The sequence below is a fragment of the Chrysemys picta genome, chromosome 5 (assembly GCF_011386835.1).
Source record: "Chrysemys picta bellii isolate R12L10 chromosome 5, ASM1138683v2, whole genome shotgun sequence".
Classification (NCBI taxonomy): Eukaryota; Metazoa; Chordata; order Testudines; family Emydidae; genus Chrysemys; species Chrysemys picta.
The window spans coordinates 36,913,390-36,935,993 of record NC_088795.1 but is presented as its reverse complement, the minus strand read 5'-3'; the positions used below and the strand labels follow the sequence as shown (position 1 = coordinate 36,935,993).

The 22,604-nt window shown below is 40.8% G+C and overlaps 1 protein-coding gene across 50 annotated transcripts in view; it reads right to left on the bottom strand.

Annotated features, from left to right (window-relative positions):
- Positions 1-941: 941 nt before the first annotated feature.
- The window catches only part of ANK2 (ankyrin 2), a 581,537-nt gene continuing 559,874 nt past the window's right edge, over positions 942-22,604 (bottom strand). For 25 of the 50 annotated variants that reach the window (XM_065596236.1, XM_065596239.1, XM_065596234.1 and 22 more), the window contains 11 exons: positions 22,170-22,244; positions 18,448-18,579; positions 17,664-17,810; positions 16,245-16,521; positions 13,791-14,085; positions 10,412-10,504; positions 9,819-9,902; positions 8,739-8,903; positions 7,385-7,567; positions 5,385-5,476; positions 942-3,127 (listed from right to left, as the gene is read on the bottom strand). In XM_065596236.1, the coding sequence (XP_065452308.1) occupies positions 2,950-3,127; positions 5,385-5,476; positions 7,385-7,567; positions 8,739-8,903; positions 9,819-9,902; positions 10,412-10,504; positions 13,791-14,085; positions 16,245-16,521; positions 17,664-17,810; positions 18,448-18,579; positions 22,170-22,244 (1,721 nt within the window). In that variant the 3' untranslated portion in view covers positions 942-2,949. The remainder of the gene's footprint in view (positions 3,128-5,384; positions 5,477-7,384; positions 7,568-8,738; positions 8,904-9,818; positions 9,903-10,411; positions 10,505-13,790; positions 14,086-16,244; positions 16,522-17,663; positions 17,811-18,447; positions 18,580-22,169; positions 22,245-22,604) is intronic. The other 25 variants (XM_042842350.2, XM_065596255.1, XM_042842337.2 and 22 more) reach the window with 4 other exon arrangements.

The following is a 22,604-nucleotide window of genomic DNA, read 5'->3' as shown; positions in this document are numbered from 1 at the left end:
GCTTGTAACTCACTAATTAGTTTAGGAGTTAAAAATTATTTAAACTGGATCCTTTAAGAAACTTGGCACCTGGTGGCAGACTTTTTATCTTAATTATCTCAGCAAGGGAATTTACAGAAATCATGCATAAGCTGTGCTCAGAGAACTTGTTTTGAGATCACTTGTCAGTTTTTCCCATTATTAACAAAACTCCTTTGCATGCATCAGAAAATCGTATGTTTAACAAAGTAGTTAGGGATGTAATTACCTGAACTGCATTGGCCAGTCCTGCATTCCTTATGGAAACTAATTCTCTATGGCATCAGTCAGGCGTGAGTACATGTGAGGGCTGACATTTCAGGCCCAGGTCTGGTCTGTTACACTGATCTAATGTCAATACAATTACTCCAGACGTATTCCTTCGCAGACTTGGACTCTGTGTCCATGTTATTATGGTCCAAATTCTGCACCAACTCAGCCTCAGCCACACCCCATATTTTCAGTGGGTAGCAGAGGAATAAAATCTTTTAAGGGTAAGTCACTTGGGCCAATACTTTCTACAATTCCATATGTAATGTCATTGGGACTCAAGGGCATAATTTGGCCCACATCTGTACATATTAAAGCTAAAAGTTGCACAGTTTAAGGGCAAATTGTGCCCTCAAGTGTTCAAGGAAGTTAATACAGTAAAATGGTCACTCTTAAAGCCAACATTTACCATCATTTTCTGTACTTATTCTAGGAAATAGTGACAAATTGCATTGCATATTATGGTAACAGGTTCACCACTAAGGGCTGAAACCATACAGTTTTATAAAAAAATGAACTTAAAAGGGGGAAAATACTGTTCATGTTGAATGTGAGACTAGTTCAGTCATCATGGGACAGTTGTGGTGGTGAAGCCAGAAGAATCAAGATACAGAATGTCAAATCAGTAGTAAAAAAGAACAAGCCATTATTGCTACATTTAACACTTGTACATTTTATTTAATTAAATCAGCCATTGTACACATTGCAGCTATGTATTGTTAGTGCTGTAGGTTTATTTAACTAATACATGCCCTCATAGATATATTCAGTTAGTGTTATCACCATGGGAACAAGATGCTGATTCATCAACTTAAAAATCACTTCTTTGCACAGTATTCAAGTTCTTTGATAACACAGCAAAAAATCAAAAGGTGAATAACCATTATGTTGTTACACAGAACATCATCTGCACCGCAAATAACACAACAGAAATGCATTTCTTTACAGCCCTGTTCTTGAAGGTCATCCAGTGCTGTCCTTGACAATTAGAAAGCCATGGTGTGTCTTGAAATGTTTCATCCTGGGTTTCTTTTATTTTGGCTACCAACAATGCTTGTTTCCCATCTGACTGCCAAAAAAATATTAGCACGGTGCCTTGGGTTGCTTTGCTTGCAGGAAGCCAAATCTCCCAAGATGTTTTCTCTCTAATGAGGAAGTACCATTGTTTGATGGGTGGGTGGTATTTTTTTTTTAATGTTCTGAGCACTGAGTGAGTCATTTTTTTACAAGAGTAAAAGGCCAGATACGTTTGGAAAAATATCAACCCGAGGAGGACTTGACTCATTTTCATCTTCTCTGAATATACTTTTTCTTTATCAAATAACTGATTCAAAATGTACATTTATATGTATGTGTGTATATATATTATATATGTTAAAATGCTACAGCGATCCAACCACTAGTAGAATAAAGTACAGGACAAAAAATATTTCAGATTTTTATATTCCCTTCTTTCAAATAAAAGTGCAGGGATGCTGTTACAATTCTCAGAGGGTTAGTTTAGAAATATAAATCAAATATTAACAAAATTGAATGTTTCAAGCATTTTTATGCCCTAGTCAGTGACTTAAAAAAAAAAAAAGTTAATTGGAAGATAAAAACTGCTCGCTCAGTGCTAAGAGGGTTAACAAGCCTCTGACATGATTACAAGAGGATTTGATTTTTAAATGCCACATGCATGTATCCGATAAGAGGCAATCTTGATAAAACGTGGTGAATTAGTCTAAGCTTTTTTTTTTTTTTGTATAGCAGGTAAGTCTTTTCTCCCATAGAATTATCTACAGTGCAGTGGCCAGCAGGAAGTACCACCAATAAGACAATGTGGTTTGCTAAAGCAGTGATGAAAACAGGAAACTACTGTAGTTATAGCTGTTTAATACACCCTGCCACATGTCCAGATCTAAAAGATTTTAATACCAGATGCAAATGTGCCATAGATATAGCTGCTAGCAAGTTGGTTACCTAATTGGGTATTTTTTCCTTCTTTAAGTGGCTGTCCAAGAATCTTAGTAGTATTGATAGCCACAGTCAGCTGTAATGTCATGGGAACAGCTGTGTTTCAAGGTTATCAGACTGACTCTTAGAGCCTTTTCCTAAGAGATCACTAAACTGGAAGTCCTATGGATGCAGAAGGTCTGCAGTGCTTTCTCCCCAGAGTATCTTTAGTCGATTGTGTTAGCAATATTTGTTGTTACTTGCTGTTCAGCAGTTTCAATAGACCTTGTAATCCACAATGCTAAAAGTAGTCATAATGGGCAGTGGTTTTTTTTGAGGTCTTTAAGTCCAAGCACTTTAGCTATGTACAGTTTACATGTTAATAGCCTTTTTTATGATACATGTACATAAGAGGCCTGTGGATGAGATTGGAGCTAGTGCAGAAGCAAAGGAACAGCCACGTGGCAAAGTTCACAAGTTCCTAGTACAGCACAAAGGTGATGACTTAGTGGATAAACCATCCTGAATGAAGGGTGCTATCTTTGGTCACAAATTAGCTTACAGGTACAAAAAGAAAAGAAAGGAAAATTGAATTCATTGTAGGTGCCTGAAGAAGAAATGTCAGTGACTTCCAGAGATTACGTAAATTATGAAGTTTATCTCTATAGATGAGAGTGAATGCTGCATGTTGGATAGGTGGTGGGGGTAGTGAGATGTGGCAGCTTCTCATTTGGCCTCTTGCTTCCGGTCCTCTTTGCAGAAATGTCTAAGAAGTTGCTGGAGGTCATGCTGGAGATCATCCCGTGCTTCTGGTCTATTCTCCAGCTGTTCCACAAGAACATGTTTTCCATACTGGTCCTTCACCACAGTCCTCTTCTGTGAGCTGGATTTATTCATTGTTGTCCTAAAGACAAGAGAGTAAGTAAATGAATGTGGCATTCTCCCCCCCCCCCCAAAGCATTCCTCCTTTCCTGCAGAATTAATTACATTACATAGCATGGAATTTCTGTAAAAGACATTCTTCCTTTTGAGCAGGACTGGTGGACTTTTAAGGCAGCAAGATGGTAAATCATATGAGAAGAACTGTAGCTGATGAAAGCAAATACCGAGCTCAGATGTTCTAAACAAACAGTGACTAGAAGCTTAAATAGTTGAGAAACCAAAATCAGATTGCTTTTTAAATTTAATCTTGTATAGTTTTGTGTTGTGAAAAAACAGCTAAAAACATTTGTTGGATTTTTTTTCACAAGGATTACATCATGCAATTTTAAAACAAATGCCTGGAAAAATATATGCTCTAATGCACCAGCATGCAACAGCTTTTGAAATCCATGCAGGACTTTCTTACTTAGGTCTGTATGCTGAAGTTACGCCCACTATCAGTTTTGTTTCTCTTATACACTGTCCTTCTCATAACTGTTCCATCTTTCACTGACTACTTCAGACAGGGCACTCACTACTAAACAAATAACCTGCCTGCCACAAAAAGATTATAAAACATTATAATGGTATTTTACAATCTCAGTTGTTGGGCTCAGTGAGCGGGTGTGTTGTTGGCCTTTGTTTGTTCTGTTTCAGAAGGAAAAGGAATTTAACTCAAAGTGCTGGCATCTTCTAGCCAAGTTAGCTGCTTGTGAGATGTATGTGTATTTATCAGCAGTCTCCAGAAGGACAATGATTTGCCCTAGGCTATATCATGTTCATTAATGTCCCAACCCATTCAAAAGTAAGCAAACATTTGGGGGAGACAGACTATTTCCAGAGACAGTGTGCTTTGCAAAGAGGCGAGAGAAATGCATTCATTTACAGTAAAAGTAAATCAGCCTACAGGAGCCTGTCAGACTTATTAAGCTGGCATTTGAAGTTCATGCTCCTGTGGTGGTTCTTCCCTCCCCATACCCTCTCTTCAGTATCAGTCTGCTTTTGTGATTGCCTGGTAAATATTTCAGACTTAGTGTCACTTGTTTGGGCCAGTCCTGTTACTACTATCATCTATTCCTCTAAGCCCAGTCAACCTACTTCCTCCCTCTCATACACATGTTCTATGTAATTTTAAGTAACTCCAAACCTTTTTGTTAAATCCTGGGTGGAGTTACTATCACTGGACACACATTTGCTAGCCACTAGGTCAGTAATATTTTCATCTGACATTCTTGGCACCCTATGCATGGTGATTGGACTTAGAGGGCCAAATTCACTGCTAGCATTAATAAGCAAAAACATCAATGAAGTCATCTAGTGAAATTGGACCTCTAGATGTAACACTGGGCATAATGTCTCTAGGGGGATAGGGGAAGTGTCACAGAGCAAGACAATTCATTATGACTTGTCTTCTCTAAAATTTTGAATATGCTGTATAAAATGTTTTAAAAACATTTTGCTCTTAATATACTTTTCAACAATATATAATAGAATCTCCAGTTCTCGAAAGTAATCCTGTTTCTCTTCGGTTAATATTGTGACTGATATTCTGCCTTCCCCAATTAAATAGTCACAAGGAGACTGGTGTGTGTATATATATATATATATATATATATATATATATATATATATATATATATATATATGACTGTCTTATGCAGTAAAAACCTCCATATGATACTTTCTAGAGATGACATCTAGCTGGAAATTCAGAACCAGATAATTTAATTGAGAACCCCTCAATTAAAAAAATCAGATCCAGGTTTGGATTCCAAATACTTCTGAACAGCTCATCTCTGTGCCTCATTTACATAGTAGAGTAGCAACTCTAATCATACTCAGAAACCAGCTCAGTCTTGCTCACTCAAATGTTTGAAAATACTCATCAAACTAAATGGTTAAAAAGGAAGGAATATGGTATCTGAGTTTTCAGCTGCTGTGTAAATTAAATTAATTTCAAAATGACTAATTACAATCCATTATTCCTCATCTCCTGTAAAATCAGCTATACATTATCTTAGCCTGAATTGCTGATGCCAGTTATCTAAGAGGGGAGTTTTCCAATGCCTGATTTTTTTTCCCCCTTCACTGTACTCTGTATATTAGCTTACATCATTTAGTATGTCAGGTAAACTTTAGGTCAGGAGTCTGTTCAAAAGTGTCTGGATTTGGCCTGCAGTCAACCTATTGACTTTTTCAGTGTTAGTTTGTTAAAAGTTCACTGCCATGCCAACTCAAACCTTTTAATAATTGATCCATCCTCTTTCATGATCTCTTTCTCTACTAAAGTGGGGAGTTGGACTTTCATTTGGTTACATGTAAAACTCAAAGCCTAAAGTGAAACACATAACACAACCTTAGGTAATTAATTGTACTGCACACTTTAATACTTCTGCATTAGGTTGTTTTTGTAGCTTTGTAAGGGCTATCAGAGGCAAGGCATGACAAACATTGAAGTGCTACATGCCTATTGACTTTGAGTTGGAGAGAGGGGCCATTTGTGCCCTTAAAAATCTCTAGTTAAAAAATGAAAGTAGTCCATCATTATTGACATAGTATTTCCTTTTTAACTTTGAAATGGTATTGGTTGACTCTCAGGTGAGAGTCCTAACTACAAGGCTAAGGAATATCCTGGGGCGGGGGGCTCCCACCATCTCTCCTCCTGCAGTTGTTCCACTCTGAATAAAGAACAGAATAATTAAGTAGGCCAATGAAAGATTTACTCATTAGGTGTAGCATCATCTAAAACACTCACCTAATGCAGGGAGATCACTAAACTCTCCCCTCAGGAAAAGGGGGAACTTGCACTAGGGGTCTCCCTGTGGCTGGTTATAAGGGAGGTAGTATGCCCTGTGCCCATTTTGTTTCAGGCCCTGCAGAGAGTGCCACAGTGATGGGCGGCTTCCTGCCTAATGTGCTGGCTTTGTGGATTGCAGTTGAAGGTGCATAACTCTCCTTGGCCAATGAACTGGGGCCGAGGCTCTGTAATGCTGAGCATTACAGAGCCTAAGTCCCTGTGTGGATTGCACCCTTGGCCTTATAGAATTTTAGGAGGCAACCACATGGGAAACAATTTTCTAAATGGCTGAATGGAATTTTCCTGTTTTTCTAATTTCCCCAATGGCTTTCAATATACTAATTTGTTCCCTAGTTCTTTGTCCTTTGCTTTTTTTAATAGGATCATCTCTGTGGTAGGTATAGATTGCTATAGCGATGTGACTGTCTGGCACTCTTCCAGAGCTACTGTTTCCTCTACCTATAAACAATGACCTATCCCTAGGAATAGCCACCTGTGGCTATGGATAGCTCTCCATAGCTGTAGCTATAGATACCTATTTGTACCCCACGCTGTAGTGGTGGGTAGCTGTCTCTTGCTATTCATCAATATGCATAGTAACGGGGAGCTATCAGCAAGGAACCAGATCGACCTGTAGATTAGGATGCTATCCATAGAGTTACTTAGCTGTAGATCAGGGGAGGGCAAACTACGACTCATCAGGGCTTTCAATCCAGCCCATGGGATTGCCAGCCCGGTGCAGTGGGGCGAAGGCAGTGTCCCTGCCTGCCGCATCCCTGCAGCCCCTGGGGTGGGGCAGAGGGCTCCGAGCGCTGCCCTTGCCTGCAGGCACCGCTCCCCCTGCAGCTCCCATTGGCTGGGAACGGGGAACCGTCGCCAGTACCTGCAGGCGAGGTCAGCGCATAGAGCCCTCTGCCCCCTCTCCCCCCAGGCTGTGGCGCTGGCCACTTCTGGGAGCGGTGCAGGGCCAGGGCAAGCAGGGAGCCTGCCTTCGCGCCACTGGCACCCCAAGCCCCCTCACACACCCTGCACTCCCTCCCACCTCCCCAGCCCTACATTCATGGCCCTGCACACAATTTCCACACCCAGATGTGGCCCTCGGGCCAAAAAGTTTGCCCACCCCTGTTGTAGATGGATATTGACAGCTATACTTATCTAGCTGTAGCAACTGGTAATGGTAGGCACGTATAGCTTGATATCCATGGTTAGCTATTAGAAATAGGTAACTATAGCCCCATAGTTGTTTGTAGCTATCCCCAAGTGGCAGCAGCTATCCCTAGGGGTTGGTAGCTGTTTAGCTGCAAATTCCTTAACAGGGTGGGCTCGATACTGCGAGGTGTTAGTTTGTTTACTGCCATGGGGGTAGATTTTGTCCGTATATGCTCTGCCACAGTGCCAGATTTATATTTATTTTTCTGTGAATTCCAAATGAAGGCATTTTACCTCTTCAAAGTCTTCTTTGGCTGATGGAAGATCAGTGGCTAAACTAGCATCACCCAGGTGCTTCTCCATTCTCTCTCCTTGTACCATTGTGGTCTTTACAACTTTACTGACCTTCCGGCCTTCCACTGGTTCAGCCTGAAATTCTGAGGCACCCGTCAGAACACTGGGTTCAGAGAATGTCACCTGGTAAGAAGAAGGTATGTATTGCAGACCATACAGATCATCATTTCAGCCTGGGGAAATCCTTAACACAATCTACATACTATTATTTAATCACTTTCTACTTAGACAGATTAATTAAATATAACCAGTCTCTCTCTCTCTCTCTGTGAGAACTGTGTGTGTGTGTACACACAGAAATACTGAGAACGGTGACTGCTAGGGACTAGGCTAGGCACTAAGTTTTGGTTGGATTGCACAGATTGTATGAATTATTGTTATATGACTTCAGAAGGAAATTTTAAAATAATATTAACTCCTGAATCATGCTTCAGTTCCATGGCTATAAAGCCAACGCAACCTTCAGAGGAGCTATAGCCCAGTAATTTAAAATCCTCTTTGTTTTCACTTGATAATTCATTTGGAAATAATGTTCCATAATATAAATTGTGCCTGGCTCATTGCTACATGCAAAGATTTTGTTCTATTTCCATCCCAATTTCTGATCTAACATTCTGAACTGATAGTTTGATATCTACAGAAAACTGCTGTTCTTAGAAATACTGATAAATACGCAGGTTAAAGAGCTAATGACGAGAACTTTTATACTCTCCTGGGTGTGGGACATGTTGCATAAGAGTGTGGTGTGTTGGATCGCTCAGGGCATTCATAAAAGGAGACTGAAAATCAATATTCAGCTGTGTGCATAAGTGAAATGAGTAGGTTTTTCCCAGGATTCTACATTTCTGACAGATATCTTTGTTAGCAATCAAGGATTGCAGGGGCATGGAAACATATTTGTCACTATCCACAGACCAAACACTCTGTGGGTAAACACAAGAATTCCTTCTCCAGGAAAGCGCTGCATTTACTTTATTTAAAAACAAAACATAGAAAGCATGGATTGATAGAGATTATTTTACAGAAGCTCCACTGAATTCATTGTGGGGCTCAAGCCAGAAAAATTTAATCTTCATTTATATCACAAGACTGAAAGTCTGCCTTTGGTTCTTACTGATTCCCCTTTAAAGTACTTTTTTAAAACCAGTACACCGAAAGTCAAAGATAAACACCTATTCAAGCACTTTCAGTCGTAGACTGTGGTGACACAGAATAAGTTGTGGGGGGAGGGATAAGGGAACTGTTCTTCTACAGCTCTCTTCCTTCCATGAAAAGGAATCTTAGAAAGGATCACCTCAGACTGTTCAATGTCACTCTTCAGCACAACCCGCTTTACGACTTTGGAATACCCATCTCCTTCTTCAACCATAACAGGTTCTTGTGGTGGTCCGTGCATTAGGACTTCCTCTTTTTCTGTGCCATCTGGTGAAATATATCGCCTGATAATCTTTCTGGTGACCTACGGGGATAAACTTATTTTTGTCTTCAGTTCACTTCAACATTTAGGTACAGCACTCTTAACAATAAAAAACAGACTTTAAACTTCTGTACTATGTGTAGTATCTTCCCATTCAAGGATCTTGAAGCACTTAGCAAACATTAATAAGCTGAGGGTGAAATCCTGGCCTCATTGAACTCAACAACAGTTTTGCCATTGGCACATACACACTTATCATCTATTTCTAAAGTGCCTATCTCAGTAGTATCTACATGCTGAAAAATGGTTAAGCAGATGCAAAACCCAAATCTGTCACCCCAAGCATTTTGATTGCCCAGTTCTCATGGGGACAGATTCTGACACCCTTATTGACACTGAATAGTATCACGCTCCCATTGGTGCTACTCATTGCGAATAAAAGGTATCAATAACTGGCCCATGGTAATTAATGACACCGAGGTGATGGAAAGTTCTGTACAAAAATAACCACACGATGGTGCTTTCTCCACTAAGACAAGTAAAAATTTTCAAAAGCACCTAAAGTGATATAAGAGCCTAAGTCCCATTTTCAAAAGTCTTAGCTACTTAGAGCCTAAGTCTCATGGAAACTGAATTGGCAGTATGCTCCTCCATAGAGCTGGTTGAACATTTTCCAACAGAACATTTTTCCTTTGGAAAATGAAGATTGTAATAAAATGTCAGTGAAATTACAAAAACAAACAAAACCTCAACCGCAAGCCTAAAATAAAGATACAACAAATAAATATCGCTGTGCTTTTGGAATGACAACAAACTTTCTGCAAAACAGAAATTCCAGTTCCTGCACAGCTGAAGTTACTTTTGAAAATAGAACTTCAGCTCCTAAGTACCTTAGGCAGTTTTGAACATTTTACCTAAGGACAGTAAGAATGCACCAGAGCGTATGACTGACAATACCTTCTTCACCACCACGTGGCCATGTTCATCTGTGTACTGCTCCTCTGTTACCGTTTCTGGTGGTATTTCTGGCATATCATCAGCCTGCACGACAAGAGAACAAAACTGCATTAAGCAATGCCTTAATATAAGTGGATGCTTTAAATAAACACCATAAAATTATTAGTTGGTTAAAGTAAGAATTGAAAAAAGGCAGTCAAGATGCATCAATGCTGAGTTGTTAAACTCCATAAAACATTCAGCAAATGAATAGTAAAAGGCATGCATAGGAAAGTTATACCACATCCAACAGGCAAATAAATATTAGTTCACCTGGCCATGTGTGGGACTGAAAAAAAAGCAAAACAAAGTCCTTGTTCCCTTACTGAGGCATCTCCACAATATATGCTATAGCTGACAGTCCCACTGTAATTCTCTTCCGCCCTAAAACGTATTAGAATAATATTATCGAAGTTATTTAATTGCCATGCATTATTCAGGAGCTTGGCAACTTCATAAGTGGTTGCCTTAGCAGCAGACCTTCTGAGGGTTTCCTACAGATGTAACCAGGACATAATTGCCAGTGGCACGTGCAGTAGTTCAACACTCAGTACCTGAATAATCACCCGGCGGCGAATGACCCTGGTAGTTACCATCTCTTCTTCATCTGAGCTGGTCTCTAGCTCACCTAATTCCTCCGCTAGCTCCTAGTAGAAGCATGAAGCATTGCTCTATTTATCATACTGATGTTGTATTTATGACGTTTCCACCAGAGTTATAATCTATTCTGAAAGTTTTGATTCAAGGTTTTTGACTACTATATTTCCTCTTTGAGAAACATATATGTGGACTATGAACAGCATTTCACCACTTTCCTTTCGTTGTCTCTCTTTTATCTTAATAAAATTCATTGTTTGGTTAGAGTGGATGACAAATCTTAGGTGAACATATTTAACCTATTCTAAAAGATGCTTTTACTGGAGGTTGCGATAACCTGGCCAGCAGCAGTGTTGCTGTATAAAACTGCTAAATCTAGGACATAAGGTACCATTCGTATCAGTGGGGAGGGAGGGAAGGATAGCTCAGTGGTTTGAGCATTGGCCTGCTAAACCCAGGGTTATGAGTTCAATCCTTGAGGGGGCCACTTAGGGATCTGGGGCAAAATCAGTACTTGGTCCTGCTAGTGAAGGCAGGGGGCTGGACTTGATGACCTTTCAAGGTCCCTTCCAGGTCTAGGAGATGGGATATCTCCATTAATTAAATTTTTTTTAAGTGCTGAATTCAGATCTTTTTTGTATGACGCATTACAAAACCAATATTATAAGAATGAGTTTCCTATCCTCTGACAGCTGCACAGCATAGCACTGCATACATATACCGAGACTAACACATTTAGCTAGGGGGAAAACAACAATCTGTTTAATTCCTAGCACTGCCACCTAGATTTGGGAATGTCAAAAAACAACAGTTAGTGGCCTGTCTTAAGGTTTTTCTCTCTTGCATAAGAGAGGATGCAAAAGGGAAATGAACACCTCTAAATGCAGAGAGAATAGAAGCGTAGGGTGTACTAGAAGATCTACTGGGAAATTGTTGCAGTCTCCTATAGTCTTACAAATCATCAAATATATCAGTGCATATGGAAACAATTAATATGATGGTAAAAAAGAAAAGATTAAAGAACAATAGGAATGATGGAAAGCAGATTTTAATTTCCTTTAGTGTTTAGCAAGTACAGTATGTTAGAATATTTTAAAGATTTATAGGTAAAGACATCCATTTATTAAAAAATCCTTATTTGATCTTGAATAAACCAAGCATAAAGAGAACAAAGGCCTTTTCATGAAGTCAGAAATGTCTCTTATGACAAATGGATCAGTTAAAATTCGATATGGACTGGAACTGAAATGCTAAGCTCAGCCCTCTACCTAGGGGCATCCGCAATAAACCCAGGAACAACGAGGTAGTCAAACTGATACATGATATACAACATATGACACCAGAACCTAACGCTCACTAAAAATTCCCACAGAAATGTGTGGGGCTATTAATTCCAAAGACATCCTCACTTGGAAAAAGCTCCAGGCCATTTATACACATTGTTCATCATTCCTTTTACTTGTGGCACCCATATGTTACTTCCTCATTGTGTAACCTAACTGGCACAGCATTCTTTTTTTCTCCTCCATAGTCTTCAATGGGGGAAGAGGTGTAGTAGGCAAGACTGTGCCGTCACATATACCTCCACTCAACACCCAAGAAGTTAACATAGTTGCGAGAGCTGAAAATGAGGGCAGAATTTGGCTCAGTGAGCCAGATGCTGGTGTAGCTCCATTGATATAAGTGGCATCAAGCAAATTTATACCAGCTGATCTGGCCCTGTGTGTTCAGTTTTTTCAAACTGCAAAAATGGCATTCAGGCCAAGGTGCACCAAAATGGTCTGGAACTAATTAATTCTGCACTGCAAGTTAGCTATACACCCATCCAAGTGTGCTCTAACTTGCTTTTGGGTTGCCTTTTGACACATTGGTAATGCATTTAGTGGTGCTGGATGTACTACTCCAAGCCAAATAAGCATAGCACCAAATCTTTGGATCGTCGATGACTCGTACTTTTTTAGGATGTTCAGAAAAGGTTTGGTAAATCTGATCTTATGAACACTCACTAATTTTTTTCCAGTGCAAGACTGTCTTTGAGGAAAGCCAGGAAAGCTATTCCTCCTTTTCTCAGTATAGTGGCAGGTGAGAGGCGGAGCCCATTTTCCCTTATGCTAAGCCCTCTCACTGCTACCCTACTTAATGTTATCTTGACTCTGAGACTTCCCAGCCCTAGCTGGATGTGAAAATGTAAAATACATCATCAGCTTAAGACAACAAATCCAGAACTGTATTTCCCTTCTTTAACTTTACTGATGAGATCTGTCCGCTGCCCCATTATCATTCTTTTCTCTTTCTCCTCTGACTTTGATGGCTTTCTCACCTCTAACCCTCTTGTCTCAGTGCCTCCAATCCCTACTGACAGCTCTCCTCCTACCTCAACTGTCCCTCAACCTGTCTCACTCTAATTCTTCCTCATGCTCCTGACAATACATGCCGGGAGGGGGGGAGGTGCTCCCTTGTCTTAACAAATGAACAAAAAACCACCAATGAGCCACCCGCCTCTCAGACTCCCACCAACCTTCACTTCTCCCCCATACCTCTAACCTCATTGAACACACCACCTACCATCACTGCCCTGAGATTCAATCCAACTCATCCTAAACCTACTCTCATCTTCCCTCCATGGCCTTGTCTCCACTCTCAATCACCTAACAACCTTTTCTTGGTCAAATTTCAGAGCCACTATGGCCCTTTCACCTCTTTACTGCTTGTCAGTCACTCTTTCCTTTGGCTTTCATGACTGTCTTCTCTTTTTCAGCTCCCCCCGATGCAGAGCCTATTTCTGCAACCCTTACTGAGATAGAATAGTTCTCACTCACATGAACAGTCCTATTGACTTCAGTGGCACCACTTGCATAGTGCTAAATAAGAATAAGTGCTGCAGAATCAGATCATAGTGCTTCAAAACCTCCATACAGATTAATACTTAATCCTTGTAATGACCATGTGAAAGGACCATTTACTCATGGGGAAACTGAGTCAAAACAATGTAGTGACTTTCCCAAGGCTACAGAGGGAGTCACCGCAGAGCTGGAGTTAGAACACAAGAGTGCCTATCTCACAGGCCTGCACTCAGACAATGCGTCTCATTCTAAAGATCATATTCAATCCTGATGTAAGAGGGCACAGCTCCCATTGTCATCAATGCAAGTTGTTGATGCTTACGTCAGTGCTAAATTTGTCACATCATGCTTAAAGATACCCATGAGAGCTGATTTTGCCAGCATCTGCTTAAGACAAAATAAAACAAAGATAAAATAACCCAAAGACTCCAGACAAAGGAAATTTGCTCTCCCTGAACAAATATTTTATGATGGGGGGGAGGTTGGTATTTACCTTTTCAAAAGATTCATTGTCATAATGTCTTTCAAACTTTGCTGGCTGTTCATCAGTTGATTCCACTATAATCAGACTAGTTCTCCTGGGGGAAAGTTCTTCTTGGGAGAGCTGGAGGTCCTCATGTTCTTGTGCAATGGGAGAGTCACCTCGCTCACTGGACAATGGCGTCTGAAGATATGGCCTCTCATGCTCTTCAGATGCTGTGGTGAAGCCTTTAGATTTTTCCTTTGCAAAGCCTGCTGATTTTTCAGCCTTTGGAGCTATGGATTCTTCTGTTCCTGGAGTTGTGACACTGTGGATTACAGATTCAAGGAGCTAACTACAAAGCATTCTATGATGAGCCCCATAAATATGAGGCTCTGCTTAAATGAGGTTACATACTCCATGAGCTAATTTCTTTGCAAAGTTATTTTCATAAGTGAACACTGCTGTTGTTTAATTGCTAGTATAAAACATTTAAAACAAAAGAACTAAAAAGAGTTAACAATAAAACTGAAACCTACATATATGTAAATTGTGCTGTCATATGCTTGGGAATAATGGTGACTTCAGAGGTTTAGTTCTGCTTATCTAGTGAATACAGTATTTATCATGAAACATTATGGAAACAGTTCAAGTCTGAGTCTCCTCCCATTCCCCCCAATTTTACTCCACACACATCTATGGGACTCACTCCTGATTTACACTGCTGGGAGAGCAGGATCAGGCACTTCATTTTCTGGAATAAGAAGAACAGGAGTACTTGTGGCACCTTAGAGACTAACAAATTTATTAGAGCTTATGCTCTAATAAATTTGTTAGTCTCTAAGGTGCCACAAGTACTCCTGTTCTTCTTTTTGCGGATACAGACTAACACGGCTGCTACTCTGAAACCTGATTTTCTGGAATGTTACTTTGGGGTTGACTCTCCTCATTTGCATCCATATGAATCAAGAGCAACTCCATTAGTGTCAGTGGAGTTACACAGGGGAGAAAAGGTGAAAGCAGAATCCAACCCTTTGCTTCTAAGATGTTCGGGAGCCAACACCCATAGACAGCTTTAATTTGTGACTTTTCTCCTTAAAACGTAATCCTTTCTGGATTTGGAAAAATAAGATTATGAAAAATTACAAATTAAATCCAAGATTTTAAGCTCCCTACTCAGAATTGTGAGTAATTACTTATATGACCAGTCCGAGTGAAGTTAATGGGACTATTTGTATGAGTAAACATTTATGAGTATTGGTAAAGGTTACACTATATGGTTCCAAATGGCTATACTTTAACAAAATATTGTCTCAATATAAATGAAAGATTATTTCGGTTAATTCAAAGTAATTTTTTTTCCTTTCAAAACCATTTGTAGCATTATATGATTCCTCTCCCCCTGGCTCTCTTATTTTTTTCATACCCTATTTAGGTCAAGTCTGGCCAATCTTTTTTCCAAATTCATGCTGTACATCAAAGGCTGGAATCATTTCTCCCTGGCCATTGCTACATCTATTCAATCTCAATACTATCCTTTCCAAAATATGACAACTGTCACCAAACACAATATTTAAAATCATCTTAAACAGCACCAAAATAACTTCATACTCAGTATGTACAGAAAATGTAAGATCTTGTTGACATTTTGTATACTCTAAGTATTTGTACTTGAGCATGTTGTCTTCTGCAAATGTTACCAGTCTACTATCTCTAAGCAAATCCAAGTCCTTTTTTTTGGTCCTTCTCAAAATCACATGAATGTAAAGGTGGGTCAAAGCTACCTTTACACACTACCAACCCCCCCAAGCTGTGCTGTGCGCTCCCTCTGGGCCTATAATTTTAAAGTGTATTGTTACTTTAAGCAGTCCTGTAACACCTTTTCTCTTTAAAGCAATGTTCCTTTCTCCTTGACTATTTGAAGTTTACCTTTCACATACAGTTCTTGTTATTCATATAGTTCTGAGTTTAGCAAATAAAGATTATGGTGGAAGAGCGGTTAGTGTTCTGAATTAAAATTCCTGTCTGAAAGTAAAAGATACAATGTGCAAATAACCAATGCCACCCCTCTGCCATTGATCCTTTCCATTAAGGGAATTATTACTATTAGTTTTAACATCTAAAATATAACTCAACTGTTGCAAAGTTGTCATTTAAAAATTGCTGGCACCCCAATCAATAAAACAGCCCTCCAAAATAATTCCACGCATTCATGCCTACATCTTCTTTTCTTTTGTAATTACTGAGACAAAATTATTCCTTATGACTAATAATGAGCCAATCCATGACTGAGTTTTCTTTCCTGACCCTGTTGAGTTTCCTCTCCTGTATAAAGAACCCCACATAGATTTCATCCTGATCTCAAATAATGAGAGATTAATTTAAGCCCTGAAGCATATCCTTAAAGATATACAAAATAAATAAAAGTACATTTCTGTTCATCATGAGATCGGTTATGGATTTGACCAGCCATCTTTTGATGCTTACAAGTACTCCTGTTGTGCAGCTGATGAATCTTCTGGCAGATCCTGTGGTTTCCCGGAGAACTCAGCTTGCACTCGCTCTTTATGTGCTTGTCGCAGGAGCTCTGAAACTGATATGTCTGTCTCAGTCCTGGGAGTGCCCTCCTGAAAGGAAGAGTAACTGACAGAAGTGTCTTCCTCGGAGACAATGGGAGGGTGATCAAATGGCTCACTCTCTTTATAATGCTCCTCTTCCTTCTTGTGTCTTGGACTGTACAGTTCCTCCTGCAATGCAGAAAATCCTAGGAATGAGTTAAGAAAAAACACAATTAGAATGCTCCCTGGGAAGTGTGATGATCTTGCCACTCTAAGTCAGAGGTTCAATAGGCAGAAGAAACACATTTGCTCAAAACCTCAATGTATCATGGGCTCTGGATGGTTTATAAGTGCACAGTTTGGGTGGAAAATGAAGAAACTGATTAAAGTAGTTGGTGAAATGTTGGACTTATCAATAGGATTGCCATGCAGCTTGCTTTACAGTAACCTGCAAAACAAATGAGCTCCCTATCTAAAATAACAGCCATTGAACGAGCTGAAAGCACTTTAGAAATATTAGTTCAGACCCACAATAGCCCTTTGAAGTACACCAGGGATATGTAGATTATTGCTTCACTCACAAAGTCCTAAAGTGCTCAGTAACAATGTTTTGAAGACTGAAGAATATTCTAGCCAACTAAAACTGCAGGAGGAATTTAGGTGAGAAGAATGTAATTACCTGAATTGGAATTTGATCAAGACATTGTAGTTAACATTCTTACTGTAATGAAAAGTGGAATAGGATCTTTAAATAAGGACCTTATATTCATATTTTATCCAAAGAATGGTGAGAGAATACCATTTTTGTGTAACATCTTGGTGTTTCTTAAATGTCTTTCCATCTAACGACTGCCACTCTTTATGAAATCCAACAAAATCACATCACCAAATGTAGTTTGTACCATGGACACTTGTATTCAGAGGCCTTCCAAGCTATGGAACAAATATTGTTTTAATATTCTACATAAAGTATTTTTAAATGTGGGATAAACTTTTCTCTCATTTAAATGGGCACAACCTCATTGATTTCCATGGAATCACTCGTACTGTATAACTGTGAGCAGATTGCCCCAGAGTGTACAATAATTTCTGCAAAAGTTCATTTACTTCCATTATAAGAACTGGTTATGGTAGGTGTTTGATTAAATGTATTATTTCATCTACATTCTTCATTATTAAATTGTCCTGATTTTAAAGTTAGATGCTACTACTACACAAATACAATGGAAAAGTTAGGTGAGTCTCCTAACTACCCATTTGAGAACGGAATCTGGTGCGCAGATGAGATCACTTTGTCAGTGTGTAACTTGCTGGAAAAGGTGAAGGGTTAACATCAGGAAGTATCTACCTTCACTATGATCCAGTCCTATCGTTTGTTCAATTTCTGCATAGGTGCGAGCGCCATGGCCCTGCACAGAGTCCATGTGGCTGGTCTCCATTAGATGAACAATATCCATTCGGTTGATTTTTGTTAGACACTGGGTAAGACTTTTATCTGTGATGTTAGAAAGACACCATTTAGTTGAGCTGAGAGGTCTGTCTTGCCTACACTCCTGGGCCACCAATGCCCCAAATCACAGAAATACGTAAGATATTCAAACAGCATTATCATACATACAATGCAGATACCTCATATGTGAAAAGAACCAAGGGACAGGATGAAAAAATTGTATTAATGTTATTATAGAAAACCTGATATGTTGGAAAGGTTGCATGCATGAATTATTCTATCATCATCAGTTAGAAAGCTTCCTCAGCTAATGCAAATTTTTCTGCTTGCGTGGGTAATGTTAGGGGCCTAACTCCCACTGAAATCAAAGGCAGGTGCATAAATACCTTTGTAAATACCTAGGCCTAGATTTGCAAAGTGGGATAACTCATTTCTGCCTTCTGTGAGATTTTATGCTTTTACCTTCCAAATGCGCTGCGATAAATTACTTACTTTAACACAAAATCTTGTGCTATTCCTCATTATGCAGATGCTATTGCTTAAAAGAAAGTACATTCTTTGGTCAGTTGCCTTTGTACTCTTCTAAGCTTTATCTATATTCCCTTTGTGTGACTGTAGGTGAGCACATGTCTAGCCCTGCTAGTCTGGGAAAGTACAGTTCGTGCAATAACTGAAAATTCACCTGTTGCATGTTTCCCGTCCCTTTCAAGCCAGTATTTCAGAAGTGCATGGCTCTGGTCTTGCAGTGAATTTGGATTTTCAATTCGGATCTGGTGAATTTGCTCTTCTGTGAAATCCAGTTCTCTTGCTAATTCTGTGAACAAGAAGCCATTTTTTGTAAAGCCTTTCACATTTGTTGTTAGCTTTTTGGGCTGGCAGCTGCAGCCACAGAGATTACTTTCCCTGACACCAACCTTCTCTCCATTTTATATGCCATACCTACAGACATCAGGGTGAGACATTTTTATTTAGAGATCATTTATTTAATTTCCATTTAGTATCTGAAGCTTTTTGAATCTAGTTGAAGGGATGGTTAATTTTAAATGATGACACATTTTGCAGGCACTGAGTCCGGGTTGGATTAAGGCATAAATGCTAGAGGCCTCTACAGACATGTGATGGCCAGAAACTTAGCATTCCGATTTAAAAAAAACAACAACATTTCTAGGATTTATGGTTTGGAAGAAAAGTTTGAACATGTGAACTGAGAGTAATCAGTGTAGCCAGGTCTGCTTGTGTTGGCAGATAGCCTCAAATTATAATTCTGAGAGAGGGAACTACACCCGGATTTAGTGGGAGGCTCCTGCCGATACCTCTTCAACATAAGAGTGTGTGTAGCAGAAGAGGGCATGGTTTTGGGCAGGTGCAGCTCCAGGCACCGGTGCACCAAGCGTGTGCCTGGGGCGACAAGCCACGGGGAGTGGTCTGCCGGTCGCTGTGGGGACGGCAGTCAGGGAGCCTTCGGCGGCATGCCTGCGGGAGGTCCCTGGTCTCATGGCAATTCGGCAGCGGGTACGCCGAAGACGCGAGACTGGCGGACCTCCCACAGATATGCCACTGAATCCGCATTACCAGCCGGACCTCCCGCAGGTGTGCTGCCGAAAGCCGCCTGACTGCCATGCTTGGGGTGGCAAAATACATAGAGCCGCCCCTGGGTTTGGGCCAATTCATCCAAGCTGATATAACTCAGCAGCTGGGGTAAATACTGGGGAACCCCTGCTGCCGTTCCTGGCAGGAAAATTGGGGCCCATGTCACTGCTCCTGTCTCTCTGGGAGAGAAGGGGGGACCCCCTGCCACAGCCACTCTGAATGGCAGGGCCATAGGGGGTCCCATGAAGTGATGTACCAAAGGCCCCAGATTGAGTAATCTAGCCCTTAGTAAATCCATTTTGTAAATTCATGCCCTTTTGGAATTTTGAAACAAAAATGTAACCAGCTAGACTATATGGAAAAACAAATTTGGCACATGCACTCTAGCTACAAATTAGACTTAGATCTGTGAGTCATGCAGGACTTTTTCTAAAAACAATTTCCTTGTACCACCAAAGTAAAATAGGGAAGAAGAACCTTTGCCATATGTATGTGTATACCTCTAGGTTTCAGGCAGGCATTCTGCTCTGCTGCCATCATTAGAATATTCTAACCTCTCAGAATTCAGGTTTGTCACTGCTGTGTATGGCTAAAACAAAGTTTGTGATGAAAAAAGACCAAATTAAAGACAAGATGGTGAGCTGCCCTTATAATACCACGCTGGGATATGAAGTGACCCTTTTCCTCTCTGTGCAGCAGGAGGCAAGGAATGTGCAGAACACTGGGTCTGATCTACACTATAAAGTTGCATGCACCTACACTCAGATTTGTTTCTGGCCAATGTAAGATCCCTATTATGACAATGCAGTAAAACCACCTCCCTAGATGGCACTGAGCCATGATCAACCCATTGAAGTCAATGCAGTGTGAGTGTAGACATTGCATGCCTTCTGTTGACCCTAGCTGTCCCACAATGCCCCAGTCTCTGTGACAGTGACTGCTCTGGTCACAACTGTAGAGAGGTCCTAGAGACTGGAAGCCACCGGCCCTTTAACCTCCCCCATGTGTTTTTGAAACGCCTTTTTCTGATTGTCCAGCTTGGTGAGCACACACCTAGGAAATGCGCCAGCATAGTCACAAGACCAGGGAGGCCAACAATAGATCTGGTGCAGAGTCACAGGCCTCCTGCTTTTGCAATGAGCTACATGCTGTACTCGGCAGAGGCCCCACCAGCACCCCAGAGACCACCGTGGATACCTCGGAGGAGCCTGAGACAGAAACTCTAGCCATAAACAGTGAGGAGGAGGAAGGGGAGAGCCACAGCAGTAGCTCCAACGATGTGTAGGGGGGGCATGGAGGGTCAACTGCCCCACCGCAGATTGGCCTGCCGGGACAGGGAGGGAGAGGGAGAGGGACTCTGTCCTTCTCTTCCTATGGCACCCCCTGGCATGTTCAGCTGCTCTCCCTGGCAGCCTGACAGGGAGTGGGCCATTGCTGCCTCCCAGCCAGGCTCTCTCAAGCAGAAGTGACTCTGTCCCGCTCCCCACCCAGATGCCAGGGAGAGCGGCCGAATGTGCAGGGGAGGAGGCTCAGAGAGAGAAGGACAGAGCCTCATAATAGAAGAGCAAGAGGACACAGGACCTTGAAAAGGTATCAAGACTAGAGATCTATGGGCATTTGGGGCAAGTAACATGGGGCAGGGAGAGGTCACTGGGCAGAGAAGACACGTGGGGCGGTCACGTGTCGTCCCCTTTAGACTGTGCCCCTCAATATGGGGAGGCACAAGTCATCTACTTACCTGCAGGTTCAAAGTAGAGGGATAGGGATATTTGTTGAAACAAAAACATCACTGATGTTTTGCAAATACGGTGAGGATAATTATGAAAAACCCAGTACAGATTAACTTCATTTTGTTCCTATGATGGATTTTAAAATTTTCTCCAGTATGTAATTCCCTTTTCATACTGCCCTAGAGGGTTACAGCAAAATGGGACTTCTTTGGAATTCCTCCATCAAGGAGCATGGTAAATTTGCCTACCCTTAGGAAGTGATTGAGGATTCTGTTCTTTAAATTCATGGGGAAACTACTAGAGGTATGACAAGAGGAGAGTGGGGTTTAATGGCATAGGGCCAGGGAGGATGGTCTGGGTACAGTGGACTGAGTGAGAAAAGGTGCAGAGTTCACTGCAAATGTAGATCTCAAGTGAAGCTGAGTTTAAAGTTTTTGTTGCTCCCAAATGCAGGACAGAGAACTATGCACAGCTCATTCGCTTTAAATTCCTCTTGTTGTCAGCTGATTTCCAGCAGTAGAATTACTAATTTCACTCAGTTCCAATTTGGCCTCTCCACCAATGATGTATCTGTCTCACCCTGGTGTGGATTTCTGCAGATAAAATCACCGTTGCAAATATGGCCCCTTTCATCTCCCCAAACTCTGCCATCAGTTCTGAAAAAAAAAGGCTGCTCTCATTTATGGAAGACTTAGTCAGCTGCCTGTTGCTGCTCTGCAGCCCAGAATTGCCAGCGCAGAGGCTGCATAAGGCCACACACCCACGTGTCCTGATATGGCCTCTAACCAGAGTCCTGGGGGGCTGCAAGGAGGAGTGATATTGTTTTATGTATGTTGGTTCTGTGCCATTCTTATGCTGGCCATAGAGTGAGGCGCCATAGAGTCTAGAATCTGGCCCATACTCTTCCTTTTCTTTACGACAAGGTCGTAATTTCATCAATATCCTGAAAAGACCCTAGTTTCTATAAGCTATTGGAGAATTATCTTTCATTAATAAAGAAGACATTTGTCAGAAGCATAGAAATGGAAGAAAAGCCCAACTCTGAATAAACATACTTCATCTGAAGAGATTACATGCAGTTTACCTGTCCAGCTGAATCCAAGATGATCAGCAATGTGTGCCAGTCTTTCCTCTGTTCTTCCTTGATCATCCTGTTGATCTAAATAAAGTCAAACAGAACAGCCACAAGTTGTCTACCAACAAGTCAAGGAGAAGCTACGAAACTGATGTATCTCAAGAAAGGAAAGCATTCTTCTTCTAACTGCTCTGGAGCTCCATAAACTGTGGCTAAGTGTTTAAAAATGGATACCTAACATTAGGCTTTTACAGCCCTATTTAGGTGCCAAAAAAGGATTTTCAAATTGGAGCTTTTGTCTGGTCAGCATTTTTGAAAATCAGACTACTCATGTAGATGCCAAAATGGGATGTAAATGTCTACTGTACCCATTTTGGTCCAAAAAGTTATTCTTAGGCTTCTATTTAACAATAAGCCCCCTTATATCTAGATCAAAAGAGGAGA